General features: G+C 39.8%; 1 protein-coding gene across 6 annotated transcripts in view; it reads right to left on the bottom strand.

Annotated features, from left to right (window-relative positions):
- MACROD2 (mono-ADP ribosylhydrolase 2) overlaps positions 1-23,727 on the bottom strand; it is an 856,447-nt gene that overhangs the window by 271,718 nt on the left and 561,002 nt on the right. For all 6 annotated transcript variants that reach the window (XM_064709456.1, XM_064709457.1, XM_064709458.1 and 3 more), the window contains one exon: positions 4,633-4,663. In XM_064709456.1, coding sequence (XP_064565526.1) covers positions 4,633-4,663 — 31 coding nt within the window. The remainder of the gene's footprint in view (positions 1-4,632; positions 4,664-23,727) is intronic.

The following is a 23,727-nucleotide window of genomic DNA, read 5'->3' as shown; positions in this document are numbered from 1 at the left end:
TCCCTGGGATCACCTCATGGGGAGAAGGGCTGGTGGAGATGCTGCCAGCCCTCTGTAGCAGGATGAATCACTCCTTGGACTCCGAGCAGGACAGACGGGGGCTCAGGACAGGGGTGACACAAGCTGGCACAAGACCCAAGGACCTCTTCCCCAAATCTAAAGCAGATCAGAGAGCTGTGCTCCCTCCCTGCACTCTCCCTTAAGAAAGGGATAATATGCTTCTATTTCCTATACACACAGCCCATTTACTCTACTTTTTTTTTTCAGACTTCCCTTTAGAAACACGTAGGAAAAAAAAAAATCAAAAACCCATGCAATGTTTTGTCATTACCAAGCCAAAAGCTACAAGTAAGCCACAGTGGATCGTACAGCAGCAAGATTTACTCCAATGTAATAATGATGTTTCAAATGTGGTGAAACTGTGCATTTCCACCACCTAAATCGCCACAGACATTCTGCACTTTTATGGCATTTGGTCTGTTTCTCTCTCTGTTTTTAAAATCAATGCAAGTATAAGTTCATATGAAAACCAAGAGCTGTCTTTATATTTCTTCTCAGAAAGAACAGAGGAGATAATTTTCATGAAATCAAGCTAAGGTACATAGCAATTGGAATATATACACCAATTGGAATTCAGAGTTTCACCTTTCTCCCTCCACTTGATTTCTTCTGTTTCCCCCTCTCCCTTAAGTTTAAAATAACATTTAAATACTAGTTTTTGTTCTCAAAGAGCAGCTTATGTTGCCAAAATAAGTATCTCAAAACAAAGCCCAGCCCTGTATTACTGTAAAGTAACAGCAAGGAGGTAACACACAGGTGTGCACAGACCACAACATCTTCATTTCCTCCCATATGTAGCCTATCTCACAATTATTCCCCAAAATATTTGTGACCAACATGAAGAATCCTGTCTCCTTACATCCATCTGCAAAGCCTTGTTTTAATTTTGTGGCTTGGAAGGTTTGTAGCACCATATCCAACATCCTTGTTCACTCTGCAGGCTGCAAACACCACAATTTGTGGAGAGCTTCTTAATGAGGTGCTCTTCCAGAAAATCTACTAAAAAAAGTGGTATTTCCAACTCAATCCCCTCTTCTGGAGGTATCTCAGACACAATAAGACAGTAATTAAGGGGAAACTGGACATGTAAAAGGTGTTCCACTGGTATGACCATATAAAAATATGACATCTTACAGCCTAAAATAGCACTTTGTACCCTCTGAATTATAGATTTGTCTATAGATTCCTTCATCACTTTTTATTATTTTTCCCCCAAACAGATAGTAAAATTGCTTTAAAAAGAAAAAAGAGAAAAAATGTAAAAAAATTCCTAAAAATCAAAGTGATCTGGCTTATGTTTGTGTGTTACTAAACAGCTCCTAAGGATGTCTGGAGCTTGATACTCCAGTACCTCCCTAATGCCATGGGAGGGATGTAAATCCTCAGTCCTCCTCCCAAAACAAGTTTTATTTGGGAAACTTCATGCTCTCGGTATAAATGAAAGCATTTATTGAAATGGAAGAGAGTAACCCAGGGATCCATGGGGATATGAACCTTCACAACCTTTGCTTTCTTAGACTGATTAGCAGTTCTTAAGCTTATTAAAAGTGACAGGGATCTCTTAGGAAAATATATTAGGGATTTGGGATCTCGTAGGGAATTTTTTTTCTCAGAGTGCCTGTGGGCAGACTCTCACTTGTTTTTTTAGTTCTTACAAAAATTCAGCATTGGTTGCTGCCTATGTCTTTTTTCAAAGATGGAATCCCTCATTTGAATCAAACTTCTAAGTCAAAGATCCATTGTGAGTGGATTTGTTGCCAGCACTCCTTAAACAGGAGCACATGAAAATCCAAGTTTTGCCTGCTGGCACTGTGCAGCAGCCAAATTGCCTTCCCAAGGCTGTGACTTGTTCAAGCTGAAACATCCACAGCGTGATGGGTGGAGATGGAGCATCAGGAAAGTGTCTGGGGAGGAGGGCAAACTTTTCCTCTGTCCAACACACTTCCCATGGAAACAAATCTGCCCTCTGCCAAGACCTCAGGAAAAGCATTGCATGTTTCTTCCCAGCTTCCTTTTCATCGGAGTAAATGAGTGCTCTGCAGTGGTGAAAACAAGAATGGACTGCTCCCCACAGAAGTGCGAACACTGTCCTAAGGATGAGAGGGCAGGTGAGCAACCTACACATCTACAGGAGTCTGGAGCAGAACTCAGCCCACATCCTCAAACTGGATAGACTCAGCCAACCTCCAGCAAATTGCTGCATTTCAATTTGTAAGAAAAATTGCATCCTCAGCCAGGGGTTTCTGAAGGGAAAGAATTTGTTTGTATGGATCCAAGATGAGGAAACAGCAAGTTCCTTCTATACTGCTTCATTGGGACAGTCCAGTGTTGGGTGCACACACAGATAATCATCCTGGCCACCAGGAATGAGGCTGATCCACTTTTCCATCTAGACACTGCCTTTATCTAAAGGAATATGCATGGATAAAGGGGAAACCCCCAACAAAACCAGAAAGATTAAAGCACAGTTTTGTGGGGCTTGTGTGTGCTTTACATTGCAAACACGTCACCACCCACAGTGTAATTTTAGCAATGCAACTGCTATCAAACATTGCTGAAAATACTGACACCTAAAGCTAGATGCAGGGCTGCCTTTTTAATTATTACTCTCAAGCAGTGCATCTGAAAGTCTGGAAAGAAGGGAAGTACTTTTTAAATTGAGAAATAAAAAACATTTCTTAAAATGTAAACAGTACAATCAAATAGAGGCTGTATTCCCCTCTCCAAAAAAACCTCCAAAAAACAGCCTCAGAAAAGCAGAGCATTTTAACACAAATGCATTTAAATTTATTTCCAACACTGAAAACAGCAAACAATTACAGAAAAAGCATCTGCTGCAGTGTATAATGTTTCAGTAATACAACAGCTACCTTTGAGAAAAGCATTGAAAACTTCCCATAAACTCACTATTCCTATCAGAGATCCTTTCCAACTTTCTCTGCTGGCTTCAGGGAACCATATTTCTCACCTCCTGAGACTTTTCTATTAACTAGGCCAATTCTAAAATAAAGTGAACTACTATTCTTTGTACCTCCCACTTACTGGTAATTTCCATATCGTTTCATCATATCTTTCTTGATATTCTAAAATAAACACACCAAACAAAAAAAGGAAACAAAAATAAGTATATCAAACAAAAATGTACTTATGTAAAAGATCAAGATTTAAGCCAATGAATCAAGGACTAAAATGCAAAACTTGCCTCCAAGTTCAAAAGGGAGACCAAAACTGGGAACTGAGGGAAAGCTTTATCTGAAACCAGATTTCTATTCAGCCAGTCCTAGTGCTCATGGAAATGGCATCTGCATGTTCTTTTGCAACAATGGAAATGCAGTTCAAGTAGAAGGGAATACAGCACCCAAACTGAACCAGATTTTACCTTCTGAAGCCTATTTCAGATCTACAATCATAAAAAAAATTTAATAAGAGGTCCTTAAAATAGAAGGAACAAGCCTAAATATTTCTGCCTTCATTTCTCCCCTTCTGAATCTGAATTATCTAATTAGTCAATGCTCAAATTACCTCATCTAACAATTACTATATCTTATGACTTATGTCATCCTACACTGTTACATGATAATGGCTTTTTAAAAAAATTATTGCTGTTTAGCATAAAATCATTGATAGTTTGGGTTGGAAGGGACCTTAAAGATCATGTGGTTCCAATCCTCCTTGGGAAATGTTCCACTAGACCAAGTTGCCTAAAGTTCCATCCCACCTGGCCTTCAACAGTTCAAGACATGAAGCATCCTCATTTGTTTCTTTAAAACATCCTTAATTTAAATACATTAAATTGTACAAATAATCAAACATACAATCATTTATTGGATATAAATGGAAAAAAAATCCATATTGGTTATTGTTTGAAGAAAAAAAATCCCCTTTGTAGTCTGCATGTTTGCTCAATTCCTCAACTTTTTTCTCTAAATATTGAACTACTTGTTTTTTTCCTCCTTCAAATATCATGCTCACTTCTTTCACAATGCCAACCAAAAGCCAGTTAACTGCTAGTGATGGATTACCTTATGATTACAACAAAGCAAGAGACTTACAATAACCATTTCCTTCCACTTTCTTCAGGCCATGTAAATTTGCATGTAAATTAATAAACCAAAACGGTGGAAGCAAAACTCAAGGGAACTAAGACAATTTCCTGCAACTCCAGCAAGCTGGCTTGGCTTTTTAAATTTTTTTTTTTGGCCAGTCTTGGACATCATGGCATCTTTCTTTCTTTCCCTCTGGATGGTAAATGTTGCCAGACTCCTATTTTTCCCTTGCTGAAATAACAGCAGTGTGTTTAAGAGTTACTGCAGAAGGGAAATCACAATTTCAGGTTTTGGCCCACAGGCTTAAGCGTTATGCTAAGGGCTGTGCACAACAGTATCCCACTTCCCGGCACATCAGCATCCAGCCAGAGCCAAAGGCTTTGGGTCTCTGTTATTTAACACAGTATAAATATATTGGAGAGATAAAATGACTAATGAGACATCTGATAGGAAATATCACTGTTTGAAATACCATAGTAATAGGGAAAAATGAGTAAGAATAAGTGACATCAAAGGTGTGTCTTACCATAAATTCCGGTTGAAATACAGGGAAAGGCCTGTAAAACATATGAAAGGAAAAAAAGATCAGTGGGATTCCTGTTTACCATACTTTTTATCAAAACCAAGAGTGTTTTTAAATGCCTGTTTTTTAACACCCAGAGATTATATGTTACAGCATTCATGGATACAGCAGTCAAATCACAGGCATTCTCATGTCATTATATGAAACATATTCCATATGTTTTCCTTGCTGCCACATTAATAAAACTGCATTCTTTTCCACAGCTTGAGCTACAAGCAACATTTGAACACAGACTCATTCTTAAAATTGCCTTTTGAGCTAAAATTTGATGCTATGAGCTAAAAATGAACACCATAAGCTACTACAGTAGCAAAAAACAAAGTCATATCATCTGGTTAGAGTTAGAAAATATTTCTTCATCAGTAAAATAAGCTTGGCCAGCTTAGACTATGTTACGCCTCTCTGCCATGTCCTCATTCACTATAATCTCATTTTTTGACTCAGTTCTTGACCTCAGTTCTTTTGGATGTGGTTTATGGTGTGACCCAACACAGCTGTACTGCTACAAGCCAAAGGTTTGCAAACTGGCACAGGGGGAGGAACTGGAAGATGCTGGTGAAAAGAAAAGAGGACATTTTTGGGGCAGCTTGGACACCAAAGAATACACATCACGCAACTAGAAATATTGCAGACGCTGTGCCAGGAAGAACAATAATTTGCATTCCTGCTAGCTCTATGTGTTGTCTTGAGATTTGCATTTCTATGAGCCAGAGTCAGATTTCCACCAGGAAAAAACAAAGCTGACGTTTCAGAAGAGAGGCAATTTTCTTGGTGTTCAGCTGATACGTGATATCACCTTTGCCTCCCACCTCTGGACTGACAGCAGGCACAGCTCAAAGGTATGAGAGCACCTGGGACCAAAGTCTCAAATATCCACCCGAGGCTCCCTCCAGATCCCCCAGCAATGAGTCATCATACAAAAGAAAGAAATTCTTCTTTACTTAATCACACAGGAAAACATTATTCAAAGCTAATGCTTGCTTTATATTTAACCAGGGAATTAATTAAGGAATGGTGATTAAGAAAGGAGAGGTCTAATGGAAAGAATACATCCTCCCCTCCCCTCTGAAAATACTTAACTAAAATAAAGTGGAGGAGAATTATAGTCTCATTCCTTCTCATAGCCACTACAACTTACATCCTGAAAAGTACTTAGCTTTGTAGTTTGTACCCAATAAATCACAAGAACCAGCTCTTTAAAGAAATGAAGAATAGAGTAAAAAAATGAAAAAAACAACCACCGCATGGCTACAGAGCTCAGGCTGAAGTGGCAACAGATACTTCAACAATCAGAGAGAAACATAAAGGATGATTTTGTTCAGTTTAGAAAAAGATCTGAAAATTCACCACTGTTGCAGTTTCCACATGTTAAGAGGTAATTGCTCCAAACAAGTGTTTTGTTTTCTATTCTTTGCAGAATTTGAGTAACAGCATGGGACTCAGATGCTCATTTGCCTCAGAAAAGGAGTAAGAGTATTTATGGTTCCTTCTCTCACTGGACTGGCCCCACAACCAGGTAAGGGGAGAGTCCTGCAGCACCTCCAAAACTCCATCAATCCTGTGGCTCCTTGGGCAACACACCACATGGTGTCTCTGGGACACATCTCCACTGCTAACTTCAGATCCCACACATGTGACAAAGCCACCCACCCACCTGGGGCTGCAGTGGCTCTGCCTCCCCCTGGCAGCAAAGAACAGCAGCTCCCCCCAGTCACTGCAGGTTCCTCCCTGCTGCACGGCAAAGGGCTGACAGGGCTCGGAGCAAGAGCACAGATCCTAAAGGTTCTAAAACACCTCCAAGTTCACAGAGCCCAGCCCTTACATGAACCTCTTTAAAGCCTTGACAGGGACCTTGAAGGAGTCTGTAAGACTGGCTGCTGCACTGTGGGGCAGGCTCAGCACACAGTGCCAACATCTGGCACAACAGCTGGATATTGGGGTGCTAGAGCCAAGCACCTGAGAGCTCCATTGGAACAAACTTCTTTCATCATTACATTGCAAGGCTTCCATATTGCTAGAGTTTTGTACCTCCTTGATGTTTCTTGTAGGCAGCTCCTCTAGGCACTGACTCTTCCTTGTCCTCACCACAGCCATCTGACTCCAGTTCCCTCAACCAACCAACCCACTCTTTTATAACGCTTCTTATTGGCTGCAGGTGCGGCCTGTTAACATCAGGCCTGTTCCTAATCTTTAGTAATTGGTTCAGCTGCAACTCTTTAGGGGGATAAGATTACATTCTATACCACTTTCTTTACCCATACTGTGTCCCCCTACAAGCTTCCTTCTCATTTCTGCTCAGAGAGAGAAGATGAGAACAGCATTTCCAGCTTTGCACAGCAGCCCCTTGTCAAGCTTGCTCATCTCCACTCACAGAGTAACGTGTTCTGAGGCTACTCAGCAAGCTCTGGCTGGCAATTTGTGTGTTCTGTGTGTCTCTGAACACTTTAAAAATTCTTGTGTAGGCACAATCATTACCTTGCTTTCAGTTTCTGTCATGCAGCTGAATGAAACAGATCTGGAATAGAGTTACAAGACTGTATCAAATCCCATCAAGTTCCTTTGGAATATGGGCCTGTGCCATAACTCAGATGAGCTCTGCCCTCTCCCTCATTCAGAGATGATCACAGCACATAACCAGCAGATGTAATTTCATAAAATGTGACAGTGCTTTTATTCATTCAAGAAAAACCCATGCCCAAGATCACATATCAGCCCTGTTTCCTCTTGGCTCCTAGGGAGACAATTTAGTCTAGATGCCAGGTTGAAATTACTGGCAGAGCAGTAATGGGGAATTCACAGCATGGATATCAACATACTACAGTATTTGGCTTATGGACAAAAGATGTTAGGGTTTCTAACCTTTTCTGTGCCTAATTAATAACAACTTAATTATGTATCTGATTTCAATTTAAAAAATCCATTTCACAGTAGGTAACATTCATTCGTATTTCCACAATAAAAACATTTATCTTCTTAATTTGTTGCTGGTAACCACTAATTATTTATGAACTTTTAATTTATTTGCTACCAAAACAGCATATTTGCTTTATTTGGGGACTAATAAGAAATGCTACCCTGACAGCACTCAAAGCAGACACAACTTTGAAGTTAAACACAAGTAACAAAGGCAGGAGCTTCCTACTACTCCTGTGCTTTTGCAATCATCTAGAGAAAGAGGCCAAATTAAATCAGGTCTGTGAATACTGTAAGGCTGAAATTGATTTAATTCCTGTAGGAGAGATATGTGGGCTCTCAGCCTCTGGTTCTTTTTAATCCAATGTGTCTTTACCAAGGCTGCAGCAGCAGTGCTAATTAGGATGAAATGTAATGCAGCTTTATGAGGAACATTTACAACAGTCACCATGAGGAGGCCAAGTTGGACTCTGAGACATTTCAGTAAGAAGCACCTGGGTATTTAAATGCTTAAGGGCTTATTCTACATCAAGGGGTTCTAGTTCACCCTGAGCTGCAGTGTATTAATGGTTATACATGAGATGAATACAATTACTAAGTCTACATGACCAGATGCCTCCTACTGCAGCCACAGCTCCTAATTCCTTACACAGAGCAAGGACTTTCTTCAAATTAAGTGCTCAGCGTTCTGAACTGGTCTCCCAGTGTCATTTCTGCCACAACTAAGCCACATGCAAGGTAAGCACTTTTCTTCCAGCACATAACACAGCATACAAAAATAACAAACACAAACCCTTCTCTGATTTCACTGCATCATCTTATGAAGAGAATTAATTACCCTGTTTGAGAGCCATTCCTTCATTCACCTTGCAGTGCATGATATTCCTCTTCACCAGCCTAAGCTCCTAAAAATCTTGTGCACCTTAGATGCTGTCCAAAATAAAATGCTTTATGAAAACACTGAACTTCAAAAACCACAATAAAACTATAAACTTCAGGGACTATTGTACATCTTTTGCTGCACAAACTATTCACAAGGTACCTATACACATATTTAAGATCAGTAACATCAAACAAGTTTTGCTGCTGTTACTAGATCAAACTTATAAAACAAATAATTTTATAAACCACTAACTATAATACTATCCTTTTGCCTTTTAAAAATCCTTCTACTGTTCTCTGGAAGAAAAATAAATTAAAATCTTACGCTATTTTCCAGCCTCTCTCCTGAAATTATTTCTCTTTTGGTCATAATTCTGAACCATAATTTAGCAAACAACAGATTTTGAAAGCAACTATCATTCAAAGAAAATTCATAAATAGAGAATTCCAACATAATCCCCTATCCTGAAAGTGAAGAGAAAAAAAAAGGAATAATTGAATATGACAATATTTAAGCTCAGTTTTCATTACAGACAATACTAGCATGTTTTTTATGTCTTTAAAGAATAAAAAAAGCAATTATCACCTCAAAAATAATCAATATCTTGAAAATAGCATGTCACATACAAGCCTTTAGACATTTGTACAAGCTCTCTCATTCACATACTGGAAAGTTCTCTTCACCAGAGTCAAACACTGGGCACCCAAGTGCCAAAAACGTTGGAGAGAATTTTTCTGGGTGGAAACATAAACATTCAGTTATTTCAAAGCCTAAAAGTTTACAAACCAGGCTCTCAAAGGCTGCTGACAGCTAACAAAGTGCTGGTCAAGCAACTACAGCTGAAGCTTGGATTCAGACCCAACGTGAAATATTCTGTGTTGTGGTTTAAGACTCTTCCAAAGAACAACAAGTTTAGAAAATTACATGCAGCAAGAATCAAATTTAAGTCAAAAATCCAGCAGCTGTGTGGCAAACCAGTGTGTGGTGAACCTGCCACAAAGCTACTGACAGCTGATTGAAGGACCACTATGCAGTTAGAACAACTTGCAGCGAGTGCATGGGGAAATTCAACACAGCCCAGAAAACAAACATCTGTCAGGGTTCCAGAGGACCTCCACAGGTCTCCCCTCCATGCTGGTCCCACTGCTTTAGCCAAGTGTTTACCACAAAGGTTGAGGACTTCTTTGAGTTTGTTTGTTTACACAGACAGCAGCTACTGAGAGAGGCCACTTAAGAGGTTAAAATGGCAAGAAAGAGTACCTTTAAAATGTCCAGTTTACCAAACTAAACAGATCAGGTGCTGCAGGGGAGGATCATCCTCTAATGACCTGTTTGCTGTGTGACAATATTCTTATTGTTAAATTATGCATCTCAGTTCACATATTGAATGTCAATTCTTTTTTTTTTTTTTTTACTGAAGTAATAAAAACCTTAAACCAAATGACATTTGTTCAACAATGTGTGGTGAAAAAATATTGAGGAATGACTACTAAAAATTACAAATTCTTTTTAGTATCTGTATATTCTAACTTGACATGAATTTAAGATAGATATCTTCTTTTCTGAAGACATTGCAACCAGATGCTACAATGACCTACACGAGACAGTAAAGCATTGTGATGTGGAATTAAATTAAGATGGTTCACTACTTGAGGAAATCTCACTAAATTTGTTTTAAACATTTTTCAAATTTAGAATCTTTCAGTAATAAAAAGCAATAGCTCAATTAACTGCTGGGATAAAGGTCTGGACTGAAATTGAGTCAAAGAACCTGATTTCTCCACATGCAAACTCAGTTGTGGGGTGAGGTTTTTTCTCCCTAAACTATTTGAATATTTGTAGTTCAAGTGAAAAACTTATGGGGGAACTACAAATTAACAGTTTGGTACATATTTTAAAAATCATCATATTTAGAAACACTGAGACATGAAGCCAGACTGCTCAAAGCAGGGTCACCCAGGACCAGTAAAGGCTGGAATACCTCCACAGATGGAGACCCTACAATGTCTGTGGGCAGCCTCCTGTGCTGTTTGACCAACCAGAGAGTCAGTCAGTCAATTCCTGTGTTTAAACACCGGCCCTCCCAGCTCTCTGAACACTCCCCTGGGTGCTTTGTTCCCCATCATCTGAGTCACTAATGAAGATCTTTAATTGCATTGGCCCCACAGTCAGCCCCTGGGGTACAGCTGGTGACTGGCTCCAGCTGGACCTTGTGCCACACACCACCACCCTGTAAATCACAGCACCTCAGCCAGTTTTTAGTCCACCTTTTGCACAGTAAAAAAAAAAAAAAAATTAGAAAGAAATAATTTGGCTTATAAGACAGCATTTGCCTAGGATGTTTAGAAGCCATTGCAGTTGAAATACCAATTAAAGCAGCAAAAATGCAGATGATAAGGAAAGAATAAAATATCAAATGCAAATTTAGAACAGATTTATTTATTTTTTTCTTTCTATACCATCCTGTGCCAAAGCAGGCTTGAAATGAATGACAAACTGATTTTGAACCACATCTGTGATGTGCTTTCAGCCCCAGCAGAGAACAGTTATGAGTTTCCTTCATGCTGAAGAGCAAGAAATTAAAAATCATTCTTCCTTTTTCACGAACAGAAAGGAACATTCAACTAGCCTCATGGTGCTACAGAGCAGTTTCTGCTTTTGCCTCTATAGTCCCTGAACTCTCAGTGTCACTTCGAGAAGAAGAGCTTGAAGATGAAAATTCCTTCACAAGAACAATGCAGATAAAGCCCTTACCCTTTTTTTTTTTTTTTTTATGAAGGTTATGGACTATTTTCCATAGACTAATAATGCTGTTTAATCATATTAACTGAAAAACACCTGTTGTATGAAGGGATTCCATTCCTTCAGCCTGCCAAGGCACCTGCACAGCAGGCTTTGGGCATGCCTTCCCCACTGACATATTTCTACTCACAAGATCCTGCAGTATCCACAGACCTCATCTTATGTGTGTATTGCTAAGAGGAGAGCTGGGATCCAGTTTCATCTCTGCTTTCCAATTCCAGCTGGACTTCTGGCCTGAAGTTTTCTCTACAGTTAATAAAGAGGGTAATTTGACCTGGTTTAGGTCAAATGAATGGCTCTCATGGGGAGCTGTTGACTACAGAGCAAAGCTAGCTTCCCAAGCTAAATTTAGGTGAAACAGATCCTTCCCTCAGAACAGGAAATCATATGTACTCACCAGAAAGATTCAGGAACACACTCACTCTCTTCTGAGTCCTCACCACAGGAATATTATTCCATTGATTCACTTTAAAATTACTTTTAATGAAAAATGTTGAGCCAGATTTCTCCAGCTTCATGAGACAAGCAGGGACTTCCAAATTCAGCAAATCGCCTCTGTTTCTCCAAAGAGCCAATTAAGAATTACACAGAACCCTCAGTTTTGTGCATTGGTGTGAGAATCAGATGTGCTGGACTCAGGGCAGGCTCCAGGTAGCCCAGGGAGATTTCCATCCCAGGAAATGCCAGTGCTGAGCCATACATGGTGCTCAGAACACACAGGCACTGCAAGCCTGGCCCAAGCCCACAGGATTTGGTAGGAGAGGACACACCTAATGCAGCATCAGCATTGCCAGCATCCACACCATTACCTGCTAGCAATTTCTTAGTGAGCTCAATTTTAGTGTCTTGGTCCCTCATTCAAATCAATTTGCGCCACATCTACAGATCAATAGTAGCTTTACATTTATAATATTTTCAAAGGAAAAGAAAAAGGAATAAGAAACCATAAGACTATATAAAGATATAAAAGCTTTAGAAAGGAGATACTCAGCAACAAAAGTATTTACTGACAACAGTGACAATTATTTAATCCTTAGCCTGTTCTTACTGCTTCATTTAAACCAACACACTCAAGGAAATACCACTGCACCTCTACTGCGGTTTGATTCAGATCTGAGCCAACCTTGCAAGAAAAAGTTATTAAATGATATTAACATAGTAGTGAGATCATACTCTGACAAACAAGAATAATGAGGTAAATTAAGGGGAAATGGATATTGAGGCTTTCCACTAAATGTCCTTAATTTTGAAGGTTTTAGACGTACCAGCTTCTGAACCTCAGTGCAATTTTAGTTTTTTACTATTTGTGATATTTATAGCTTCCATTTATATAAAGTAATATGTAATTTTAATGCAGGTCTAATAGTTTCAACTGCCATTGACACAGACTGTAAAATGAAAAAGGGAGAATACCTTGTTGAGTGAGATGCTATTTTATATCATTCCTGCCACCCCAACCACGGCAATACAGTGGGTTAATGCCATATTTGGATTCCAACCTTGTCAACACATCAAAGATCCTCCCAGGTGAAGAGGAGCAGGGCTGTGCAATTGATCTCCCCTAACCTGTAACGTCTGTGTCACTCTGGTCCAGGGTGAGCCACTGCAATGCATGTTTCTTTTTGAGAGAGGTAAGAGAGATGCCTTGAAGAAGTACACGATGATGAAAGGTATGAGACAGGCACAGACCTTGGAAAATGTCAAGGGAGATCACAGTCAAAACTGCCTTCTTTATCCAGAATAAATAACAGCAGTTGTGGATTATGTGACTGCAATTCTGTGGAGGAGGTCTGGTGACATAAATCACAGTAAAGACAACTTGAGACTCTTTTTAAAGACCAAGGAGGTTATTCATATTTTTAGTTTACATTCTCCTGTCCCCAGGCACAATCCCTACAGGCATTTCTATGGCCATTGAGAGTCCTCCCAGTGCACTGTTTTTACCCTCCCTATTTATTGTCTGCTGTCACTCCCACACCATGGTTTTTTCCTTTCCATCCTTCTGCACACTCCTCCCCGATCACAGATTGCCGCCATCCGCCCCGCTCCAAATTCACCGCTTCCATTATCACTTCCCTTGCAGCTGGGGCACATCTGCTCTCAGATCCACTTTACAATTTTTCCTGAGGCTTTGCCTTGCTCTCAGCATTGCTGGAATGCCTGTGCAAGGAAAGCAGCAGCTACAGGAATCTCACCACCATCTGCGGCTTGATTCAGAGCCATTGCAGGCAGCAAGAAACCCTCAGCTTCAACTGCAATCCAAATCCTATTACCACTGGTTTTTCCTCTTTCAAACTGCTGTTGAATGACACAAATAAACAAGTTAAACTCCACCAGTATTACCAAAAACAGGTCAGCAACTCTGGATACCTCATTTCTGGCACACTGGGTTTGGTTCAGAAAACAGAAAACAACACACTTGCTGCCTGAAAGAAGGTTCTGGAAAAATCAGTGGTGATGTCTTCAACAGGGCGCTCAGAAAATGAGGAGTCCTGAAGAGAGGCCAATCCAGGTTTGCAGGTTCTGGCACATTTCCTCATTCTGAGTAACCCCAACAGTGTTTCTTACCAAGTTGAATGAATCTGCACAACACTTTCCTTGGCATCAGTAAATGTGTCGAGATTTGTCGCAATAAAATTTCAATGTCAATGCAAAAAAGGCCGTCACACATATGGGAAAAGTAGAAAAAAAAACCTGCCCAAAATCTTAAAAAAATATGTCTATTTTCTCTTAATTCCTTCAGCTTTCATTCTCTTACATATATTCCTTCTCTTGAGAGGTGTTGCTGCAAAAAATACAAGGTTAACAACTTTAAATGAAACTGTGACTTTAATTTTCTATGTCCTCCTGTTTAATATAATGATCTAGACAGGGTTTTTTTATTGAATTCAAGTAACATAATGACTTGTCAAATTCTTCCTGCTTTCAAACATTCTGTATGGAAATAACTGGTATGTATATTTTTAAAATGGCAAAAACAGCAGAAGTGAATAACAGGCATAAAGATTTTCCTCTCTTTTTAAATACATATTTCCCAAATGAAGAAAACTGCACAGTGCAATCAAAATGAAACCAAAAAATATAGCTATCACTTTGATTTCCCTTTATTTTCTGGTTGAGTTAATCCCAGATGCCTTTTTCATTAAAAAGAAGAAGAAAAAAAAGGCATATTGAAATCTCTGTGCTGTTGCTTTCCTTTTTTTTTTTTTTTATAAAGGAAAGACAGACATGAAAATGTCTAAACCAGACACATTGTTATTCAAGAAACATTGTAAGTAATAACCACTTGCATTACCAATATTTATCATTCATGTAAACTATTTAGCATGAGAGACAAAAGCAGATTTTATATATATATATATATATATATATATATATATATATATCTACAGCTATGTTTATATCAAAAGACACCAGCTCTGGAGAACAAATATAGCACACAGAAAAGGGGAAAAACCAAGAAAAAACCAGCCAATACCAAAACATCCTAAAGCAGGGAGAATGAAGGAAATTAAGAATTTTTCCTGAGGATAGTAAAGGTTTAGCATGGTTAGATGGCTTTACAGTTTCTTGTTTTCAAATACCTTGAAGAGAAATAAGAATTAACTGAAAGGTTCCATACCATGTGCCATGGTAAAGACTGTATAAAAGCAAAGGTGACAATGTTGGTAAAGTACTAAAGCCCCAGTTCTTTTGGCTGCCTTTTCTCCAAGCACCCATTGATTTCAGTTTTCAGGGCTCTAATGGCTTCTTTTCAGACTGATTTGAAGGCATTAACATGCATAAATTTCCATTTGTTCTCTTGGGATTTGTATGGCCAACACTACTTGTTATTCTTCCACAGTCTGTTCCCCTGGTTCTTCTACTTTTAAGGTCTACTCCAACAGAAAGCTTCTGTCTTGCATTAAAATACAGTTATGAAATTCATAACTAAACAGTACTTTAAACCATATTGTTTAATCTTATGACTTTTCCTCTGACAAGTGTGAAAACGTGTGCAATATGACAGAAGGTTTGCTATAGTAATTGCATGTTGTGATTGAATGAGAGAGTAACAACCACAGAAATAACTGTCTTGCTGAAATTACTGCAGAAGGTAAGTTGCTCCTGTACAGTTTTAACTCATGCACCATCTGTTTCCACAGTCCTTTAAATGTTTCTCCAACTAGTTACGGGATTTGATTGTTGTTCCTCAGGCATTGCCACATTTTCTCTGACCTTTTGCACATTGTACCTTGGAAAGTGCACAAATCTCTCCATCCCTTTCTGTCCTTCCTCCCCTCAAACCCTACAGACTGGGACTCATTTATCCACTGCCCACACCTGACAGACCTCCCACTCATGTTTTCTAAATTCTTCCCACATTTGCTAGCAAAGAGGAGATTACATATGGGCAAAATGCGTAGGTCCCTTTGTGTATCCAGTAGATGGAGACAGTGTTTATTTCCCTAAAAGCTGACATTATTAAACAACAGTCCAAGAACCAAGTAATATCCAAAAATTATTATTATAGTCAAGAATTACCTAGTTATGAAAACAGAAATATATCCAAATAATAATCATATTGTAGAGTTGAATTACAATGCTAAATCATTTGCAATATAGCACTAAGTAACACTGCATTAAACTTAACAGATTATCAAGACTAATTCTATATTAAAAAACAAACAGCTGAAGTTAAAATGAAAATGAACTACAAACAAAATCTCTTAATCTAAAGCATTTTCCCCTTTACACATGAGAAGAGCTAATACAACAAAACTGCTGTAACACTGCACACAGTGACAGTATGTTACAACAGTAATGTAGTCACAGACACCTTGTAGTTACAACAACTGAGGTTCCTTCAACTCAAACCTCCGGGTGAACAAAAAATAGGGGATATCAGATGAAACCAGTGTGTTGCAAATTAAAAATGAATAAAAGGAGATTCTTCTTCACATAAAATCGTGGATGCCACAGAAATGAGAAAAGCTTAGGGGAGATGAAAATCAATAATATGAATTCACCTAAGAAAAAAAGCCAATGAGCAATTTAAAGCATGGAGATAAAAGCTGTGGATCAAAAAGTCCCTAAGTGAGGAAAAACCAGCTGTAGGGAAGTATTCTGTCAACTGCCACTAAATGTTACCCCATCCCTTCACTCCCCAAAAGCTGAGCATCAGCTTTTGGCCAAGCCAAGGCAGGGCACTAAGACACACTGCACTTGGGCTGACCCAGCACGGCCCTTCACATACTCCTCAGAAAACTTTCTCCATAACTATAGAGAAAATTATGAACAAACAGGCACAATGCACAGTTTTGGGGGGTTGTTGTAAGATAAAATCCCTGTCATTTTGGAATTGCATCAGGACAGCAATTGCCAAAATAGCAAATGACTGCAAGCCTCCTCTGCCCTGACCAAGACAGGGTTTTGGAGAGCAAGTCTTCCATCCCATTTGCTTCTGCAGATGTCCTTTGAGCAAAGGCTATCTTTGTATGTAAAGCTGTAAAGCCAGTGGGGGAGTTCATTGCATGATGTGCTCGTGCTTTTCTGTGGCACGAACAAGAAATGTGTACCACACTAGCCAGTGCTAATCTCATACAAGGGAATACAGACCCTGCTGATCCTTGCTGGATTTGCTGCTGCCCACTAGGCAGCGTCCTCACTTCCCTTGTGAAGGACTCTCCCTCTGGCCTCCTTTGTTTCTTCCCAATGTGCTGCTGTAGGAGGCTTTAGGAAATACTTCATCACTGCACAATGAACAGCTCTCTGAATCCAAAACATTATATTGCCTTAACTTTATGACAAAAGGAGATGTGTTTTATGCTCACCTTTCATAAACACATTGAATACAACAATGTTAATAATATCTAAAATATTTGACAAAACTCTACTTATGCTATATCTTATATTTTTTTGGTAACTCACTGTTCCATCTGAGGCAGCATTCTCATTATAGAGCCCCCTAAGAAACATACCATCCCAAGCAACATCTTGAAAGTTGAGCTTTTGATTTGCCTTTCCAGACAGAACTGTTTTCAAGAAGTCATCCAAAATCACTTTCAGATAATTTCTCCCCTAGGAGTTACAACTAATTAAGAGTCCATGCACGGGTTAGCAATTTACATGATTCCATTGTGGATTCTGCAATTTTTATCTAAAGTCTTTGAAGTCTATATATAATGTCAGTCGTTCTGAGTCATCAGTAAATTACAATCCTCTATACTGCACTGCTGGAAACACTGTGAAATATATGGAGCAAAACTGGTCCTGACACCATTCCCCCTAATACTGCTGTTAACATCTTCCATTGAGAGAACAGCTCATTTGCTCATTTCTCATTTGCTAATTGATTTTTAATCCATAACTTCCAAAGGCTATCGATTTCTCCATCCCATGAATCTTTTTTGAATAAACAATGCTGCATATTTTCTCAAGAATACCCAGCAAGGAGGGAGGCTGCCACTGCAGCACAAGCCTTCATGGTTTGGTTGGTGCCAGCAAAAAAGTAGGAGACTCTCTCTAGAGTGTCCAGACAAGACCGTCAGGACTTTCATCCTTAGTTCAGTGAAGGGGGCACACACTGCCCAGGACAGAAGGTTAGAGCTGGACAAAAACAGCAATTCTAAGTGCAGGTAGCAGCAAACAGAAGGCAGGGAGGCCAATACATGTGACTTTTCAGCCCAGTCTTGAGCTGTTCTAATAATAAACCAGGGAAATAGCTTGAACATTACATGCTATTGAGCAGTGGACCCTGACCTTTCTCAGTCCATACACCGCAAGCCAAGTCAGCCCTTGCCTTCCCTGGCACACGGAGCACTGTGACAGCAGCTCTGCCTTCAGCTCGCTCGAGTGACCTGTGGCCACAGGACAAAGAGCACTGCTAAAGGTTTTGGCTTTTCTTCTTCAGGAGACATTATTTTATTTTACCGATATTTGTGACAGTAAGCTCTCCTCATAAAAACAGTGCTAAATTGACCGATGATAAATCAAAATACTGTGGTTTTAGCTGTACGTGGAATATATTTGGGATGACTGGGCTGGTAGTACTACAAGTGTAGCACAAAGCTTTCTCATTTCTCTCCTTCAAAATATTTCTTTAAACCTAGTGTCTAAAAAACATGACAAATGTTAAGTTGGTGTTTCACTTTGTCAAATCCTAACAGCTAACACTACCTCTTCATTGAGGTCCCTAAACAGCCACATTAAATACACCAGTAATAATAAAAGCATAAGCTATGACTGATTTGGTCTCTTCAGCTGCTGGGATCAGTCCAGATAAGCCACAAATTCTTTATGAACTAAAAAGCAGAAAATTAAAATACACAGATTAAGCTAAACCAACTTTAATACACTTCAGTATTTTGGCTACCACTTCACCTATAATTAACATCGGCATATGGTAAAACATAATATGTTTTACCATATTAGAACCAGTATGGCCTTAAGTCTAGCATTACGGCATGGAAAAAAAAGTGCCCAATCCCATATTGTGACTCAGAGAAATTCTGTACGTGATCTAGCAAAAATTGTAGTCCTTTCTCCACAAGCCCTGAGAGTTTCCAGAGGATGTGGCCATACCATCAGTCAGGACAGTGAAGGACACCTGCCATGGATTTCCACGTACAGTTTTCCTTCCAGATCTCAGTTTTCCTTCCTGAGATCTGGAAGGAAAACTGTGCAATGATGGAGGATGGAAGGGGAAAGGCAATGCGGATACAAGTTTTACTCTAAGAGCACCTGTAAGATCAAAGAGTTTTGGAGAGCACTTGCCTGTAGCTGCAGACACTGTAAATCATAAATTTATCAGCATAAGGATTTTAATGCAGCAACTCCAAGGACATACAAGTAGCAAACCTACTTCATTAAATACTAACACTCCCTTCCTTCACAAAACAACATTTGCCACTACATAGAGCTGTGTGGGTAAATAAGAGCAGGGGGGAGAAAAGAAACTTAAATATGAGGGTGATGAGGCCCTGGCAAAGGTTGTCCAGAGAAGCTGTGAATGCCCCATCCCTGGAAGTGTCCAAGGCCAGACTGGACAGGGCTTGGAGCAATCTGGGATAATGTAAGGGGTCCTTGCCAACAGAAGGGGGCTTGGAACAAGATGATTTCTGAGGTCTCTTTGAACCCGTTCTGTAATTCTATGATTTTCCTGATTGCTTTACTTTAATTTTCAGGAAGTGAAGAATACTTTTTCTCAGTATTATCTCTAATTTCCTAATGCACTTTAACAATGGACTAATTCAAGTTATAGTGCAGTATCAATATTTTTCTATTGCATAATAATTCACTTCATAAAGGGCTGGAAGGTCTATTATTTTGTATTTCATGTCAAAAAAATTACATTTTCCTATGTTGCTCCTAATTATTAGATACAAAAGGAAACTAGCAAGTAAATAAATTTTACTCAAAAAAAAAAGGAAAGAGGAAGAAAAATGAAAAGCTGTTAGGCACTCACCACCACAACCTAGATTGTATGTTTCACAGAGAAATCCACACTGTCTTAATCCTGAGTCTAGGCTAATAATTATTATGAGAAACAGCATAAATTGATCAAGCTTTGACATCAGAAATTAAATAAGGCATATCTTTGTCTTTAAATACAATAAAAATGACAACAACAATCTGTTATTGTACTAGTGAGGAAGGGAAAGTACCCATATGTGACAGAGACTGGCAGTATATTTTACACAGTCTGTGCTCAGAGTCTAGTGCTGAAAGGCAATACAGCACTCAGAGGGGAACACCACATCCTTTACAGTGGAATAGGCTGTAGGATCAACAATAAAATGCCTGGAGATGTAGTAGGATGCCATTCCCAATATTTGCCTCTGCTGATATTGAGCCTGCTCTGTTGAAGCCTCATGTTCAAATTTTGCAATATTGGCTTTTGTGTAGTAGAAAGAGTTATCTCCTCAAATAAAAACAACAGGACTGCATATTGTTCTCTGTAATTGTCCCTGTGGTGGGGGTGAAGCCAATGCTGTCACACAATGGACTGTCAATGGCTGCATCTAATATGGTCTACTCCCTTTCTGATACCACTGAAACCTTTTACTGGATCTACCTTTTTGTCAATAGCTTTCTTTTACATAAATACGATTTTCAATTTTCATCAATATGCTCAGTTCTCTCCCAACAGAGAGAAACTGATGAAGAAACAAAGGTGGATTATGCAAACTATGTGAACATCAGCTTCATGTAAGCTTTGTTCTACATCCAATTAAAATTTTAGGACAAACAGCTAATATTTTGTTAAAACATCACAATAAAAAGACCAAACTGGGCAATTGGAAACCCTACAGCAAGAGAACACAGAAGCCATCACCTGAAATACTTCCAGCAGAGGTGTCTCAGACATCACTTATCTTTTTTCAACTCAGATACATAAAAATCTGAATCTGACCCACACTGTAGTCTTTGGATAGGTCATTATCTCTCTGATTTCAAGAAAACCATATTCCCAATGCTACCAAAACTGCAGCAATAGGCTTAGTTGAACCTACTCTAATCAAGGAGCCATTTTTCTTGTGAGATAATTCTCCATATTGAATGAGCGGGGGAAATGCCAACGCTTCTCTGCTGGTCTTGGCTGGGATAGAGTTAATTTTCTTCTTAGTACCTGGACTGTGCTTTGGATTTGTTCTGTTGATAACACAGGGATGTTTTAGTTATTGCTGGGCAGTGCTTACACAGAGCCAAGGCCTTTTGTGCTCCTCACCCCAGCAGTGAGAAGGCAGGGGGTGCACAAGGAGCTGGGAGGGGACACAGCCAGGACAGCTGAGCCCAGCTGGACAAAGGGATATTCCAGACCACAGGACAACATGCTTGACCTATAAAGCTCCAGGGAGAAGGAGGGTGGAGGCAATATTGGGAGTGATGATGTTTGGCTTTCCAGGTGACCATTGTGTGCCATCAGGATTTGCTTTCCTGGGGATGGCTGAACACCTCCCTGCCCATGGAAAGCTGTGAATGAATTGTTTTGATTTGCTTCTGTGCACAGCTTTTGATTTCCCTATGCCCTAGGTTGACTATATGATGCTTGTATCCCCAATTGTCTGTTCTCTTTATGCTGAATATTAAGTTTTGCACCTTTAAGACTTGTTCCAGAGAGTGAAGGGGGGACAGAAGCAGTGCCCAGTTTGTTTTCATACACTGCACTCACTCCTCCACATTCCTGCTCCTGGGCTGTGTGGTCTGCGGATGGACAGACAGCGGGACAGAGCTCTCCTTTGTTTTACTTTTAGCTAGCTGAGGCAAAGAAGTTCCCTGGACTGTGGTTTTTTTCTCTTTTGTTTCGACCTGTTTAACCTGCTCTGGCCTGAACACCAGCAGAGCACTGGCAGCTGCACCTGAGGCCCAACAGGCCGGGCCTGGCCTGGGCCGCAGCATTTCCAGCACTGAGGGACTGATCAGAAACTGAGTGAGCTGAACTACAGCCCACCAAGGGGACTTTCTCAGTTTGTCATCTCTTTTGGGGCAGCAAGGGGTCTTATTGTTTAATATTGTTTAGGTTTTATTGTTTAATAAACAGGCTTTTTCCATTTTTTTCCAAAGAGGTAGTTTCTCCCGAACCGGTTGCGGGGAGGGACCAATTGAATTTGCTTTCCTAGAGGAGCCCCTTTGGGGGTTCTCTACCAAAATTTGCCCTGAACCAGGACACCCTGCTAAACTGGGCTTATCTCAACACAGGAGTTTTTTCACTGGACTCTTCTGAGTGTTTCCCCCAATGCACTAGTGAGGGAGCAGCTCTGTGGGTCTTAGCACGGGTGATGATTTTCAAGGACTGAAATATGACAAATATGCCACTCAAATGAACCTATCTGCAGCGTATCACAGTAAGAGATTTTATTGGCCCTGTAAAACCTGTGAGCCCTAGGAAGGCTGCTGCATATTGACTAAGGCAATTTCTCCATCAAGGAACTATTTACATATAAACAGGCTTTGCTATGGAAGCATGCCATGACATTAAAGATGAGGGAGGAGTGGGGGAAACAAGTGCTGTCAAGGCCACTTCCAAACGAAAGTGTTTTCGAACCTCCCAAGGTATTTCCTTTGGCAAACAAAACAATTTTTATTCAGCCATCTCTATCTCCTGCACATTTCTAGAAAGACAGGCTCTCTGAGCTACCTATTACAACATTTAGTTCCTGGGATCTACTGTAATACTATTCTGTATATAGCAATAGGTCTAAAAGTGTTTTTTAGGCCTGCCAATGCATCCAAAAGTCACAAAACTCTAGAATTAAGATTGTTACACAGTTCTTCAAGTATTTACTCTGCCTCAAATATATTTTTTTCAGTTTCATGCATTTCTTTTAGCTGAACCCCAACTCGTTCAGTTTATAAAAGCACAATTCATGTTATTAGCATGAGCTAGGTAATGCTAAGCATCTTCTGAAGGGAGTGCCCCAAGCTTCTTGGGCCTTCCCCACCCTCCAAAGTATTCCTACAGCCACAAATCACCCTCCAGAAGAGGATTCGTGAACGTGTGGATACCTCAGTGGCATAAAGTTTACTGTGATTCTGATGGGCTCATGACTGTTTCTGCTGAAGGAGACAGAACCCCATATACAAAGTTTTTGTTGGCTTTGAGCTGGCTGTACTATGGGGGACAAATTTTAATCCAGAAAAAAAAGTAGTGAGGTGCAGATATGTAACACCTAATATGACAAGGTTTTAGAAATTGAATCAATGTAATGATTTTATGCCAGACCAATGCTGTTTAACACATGGCTGTGGCAGCCCTTCTGCAGCATTAAGAGACCTGGAACAGATTTCCTGTATCATCAAACCACAGTAGAAAATGAAACAACTTCATTTCCTAGTATATTCACCAAAAAAAGTGAAATGAAAAATAACGTGAAATAAAAATATCAGATTAACGAGAAAAAAGTATCAGAGTTGGAAATGCAGCAGCCGGATACACCCAGGTTGTTTTTTCTGTTTCTTTGGGCTTTTTACTAGAAATTTGCAGCTGGGGGAAAATCTGGGCATTTCTTTTGATTGCTGATGAACTCTTCTTATACCCAGCTTTTTAAAGTTAGATCAGCAGAAGAAATTCTGGAAACAGCCCACACCCTTCCCTGAGTTTGCATGACCTAGAATTCAAGCCTACGGCACATCTGCCTGCACTGCTCCACTGCCAGCCCAGACAACTCCTCTGCTCCCAGCAACAACAAAATGCAATCTGAGCTTTTGCATCCACAGTGGCAATGCAGGGGAAAGATGCTTCTTGCAAAACCCCAGGTTTTATTTTCAGACTCATAGTGTGAGCACTGACCCAGCACCATGTGGGAAGGTGAAAGCTGCTGTGTCCCACAGACTGAGATGCTCAGGCAGCCTTCAAACCACAAAACGCCACTCTCAGCCCTGCCAAACATCCCTCATACAGCTGCCTCCCAACAGCAGACAGTTTTCCCATTTTCAACCATTTAAATAAATTATTTATT

This window comes from Zonotrichia leucophrys, chromosome 3 (genome assembly GCF_028769735.1).
Source record: "Zonotrichia leucophrys gambelii isolate GWCS_2022_RI chromosome 3, RI_Zleu_2.0, whole genome shotgun sequence".
NCBI lineage: Eukaryota > Metazoa > Chordata > Aves > Passeriformes > Passerellidae > Zonotrichia > Zonotrichia leucophrys.
This window is presented reverse-complemented; position numbering and strand designations above follow the sequence as displayed.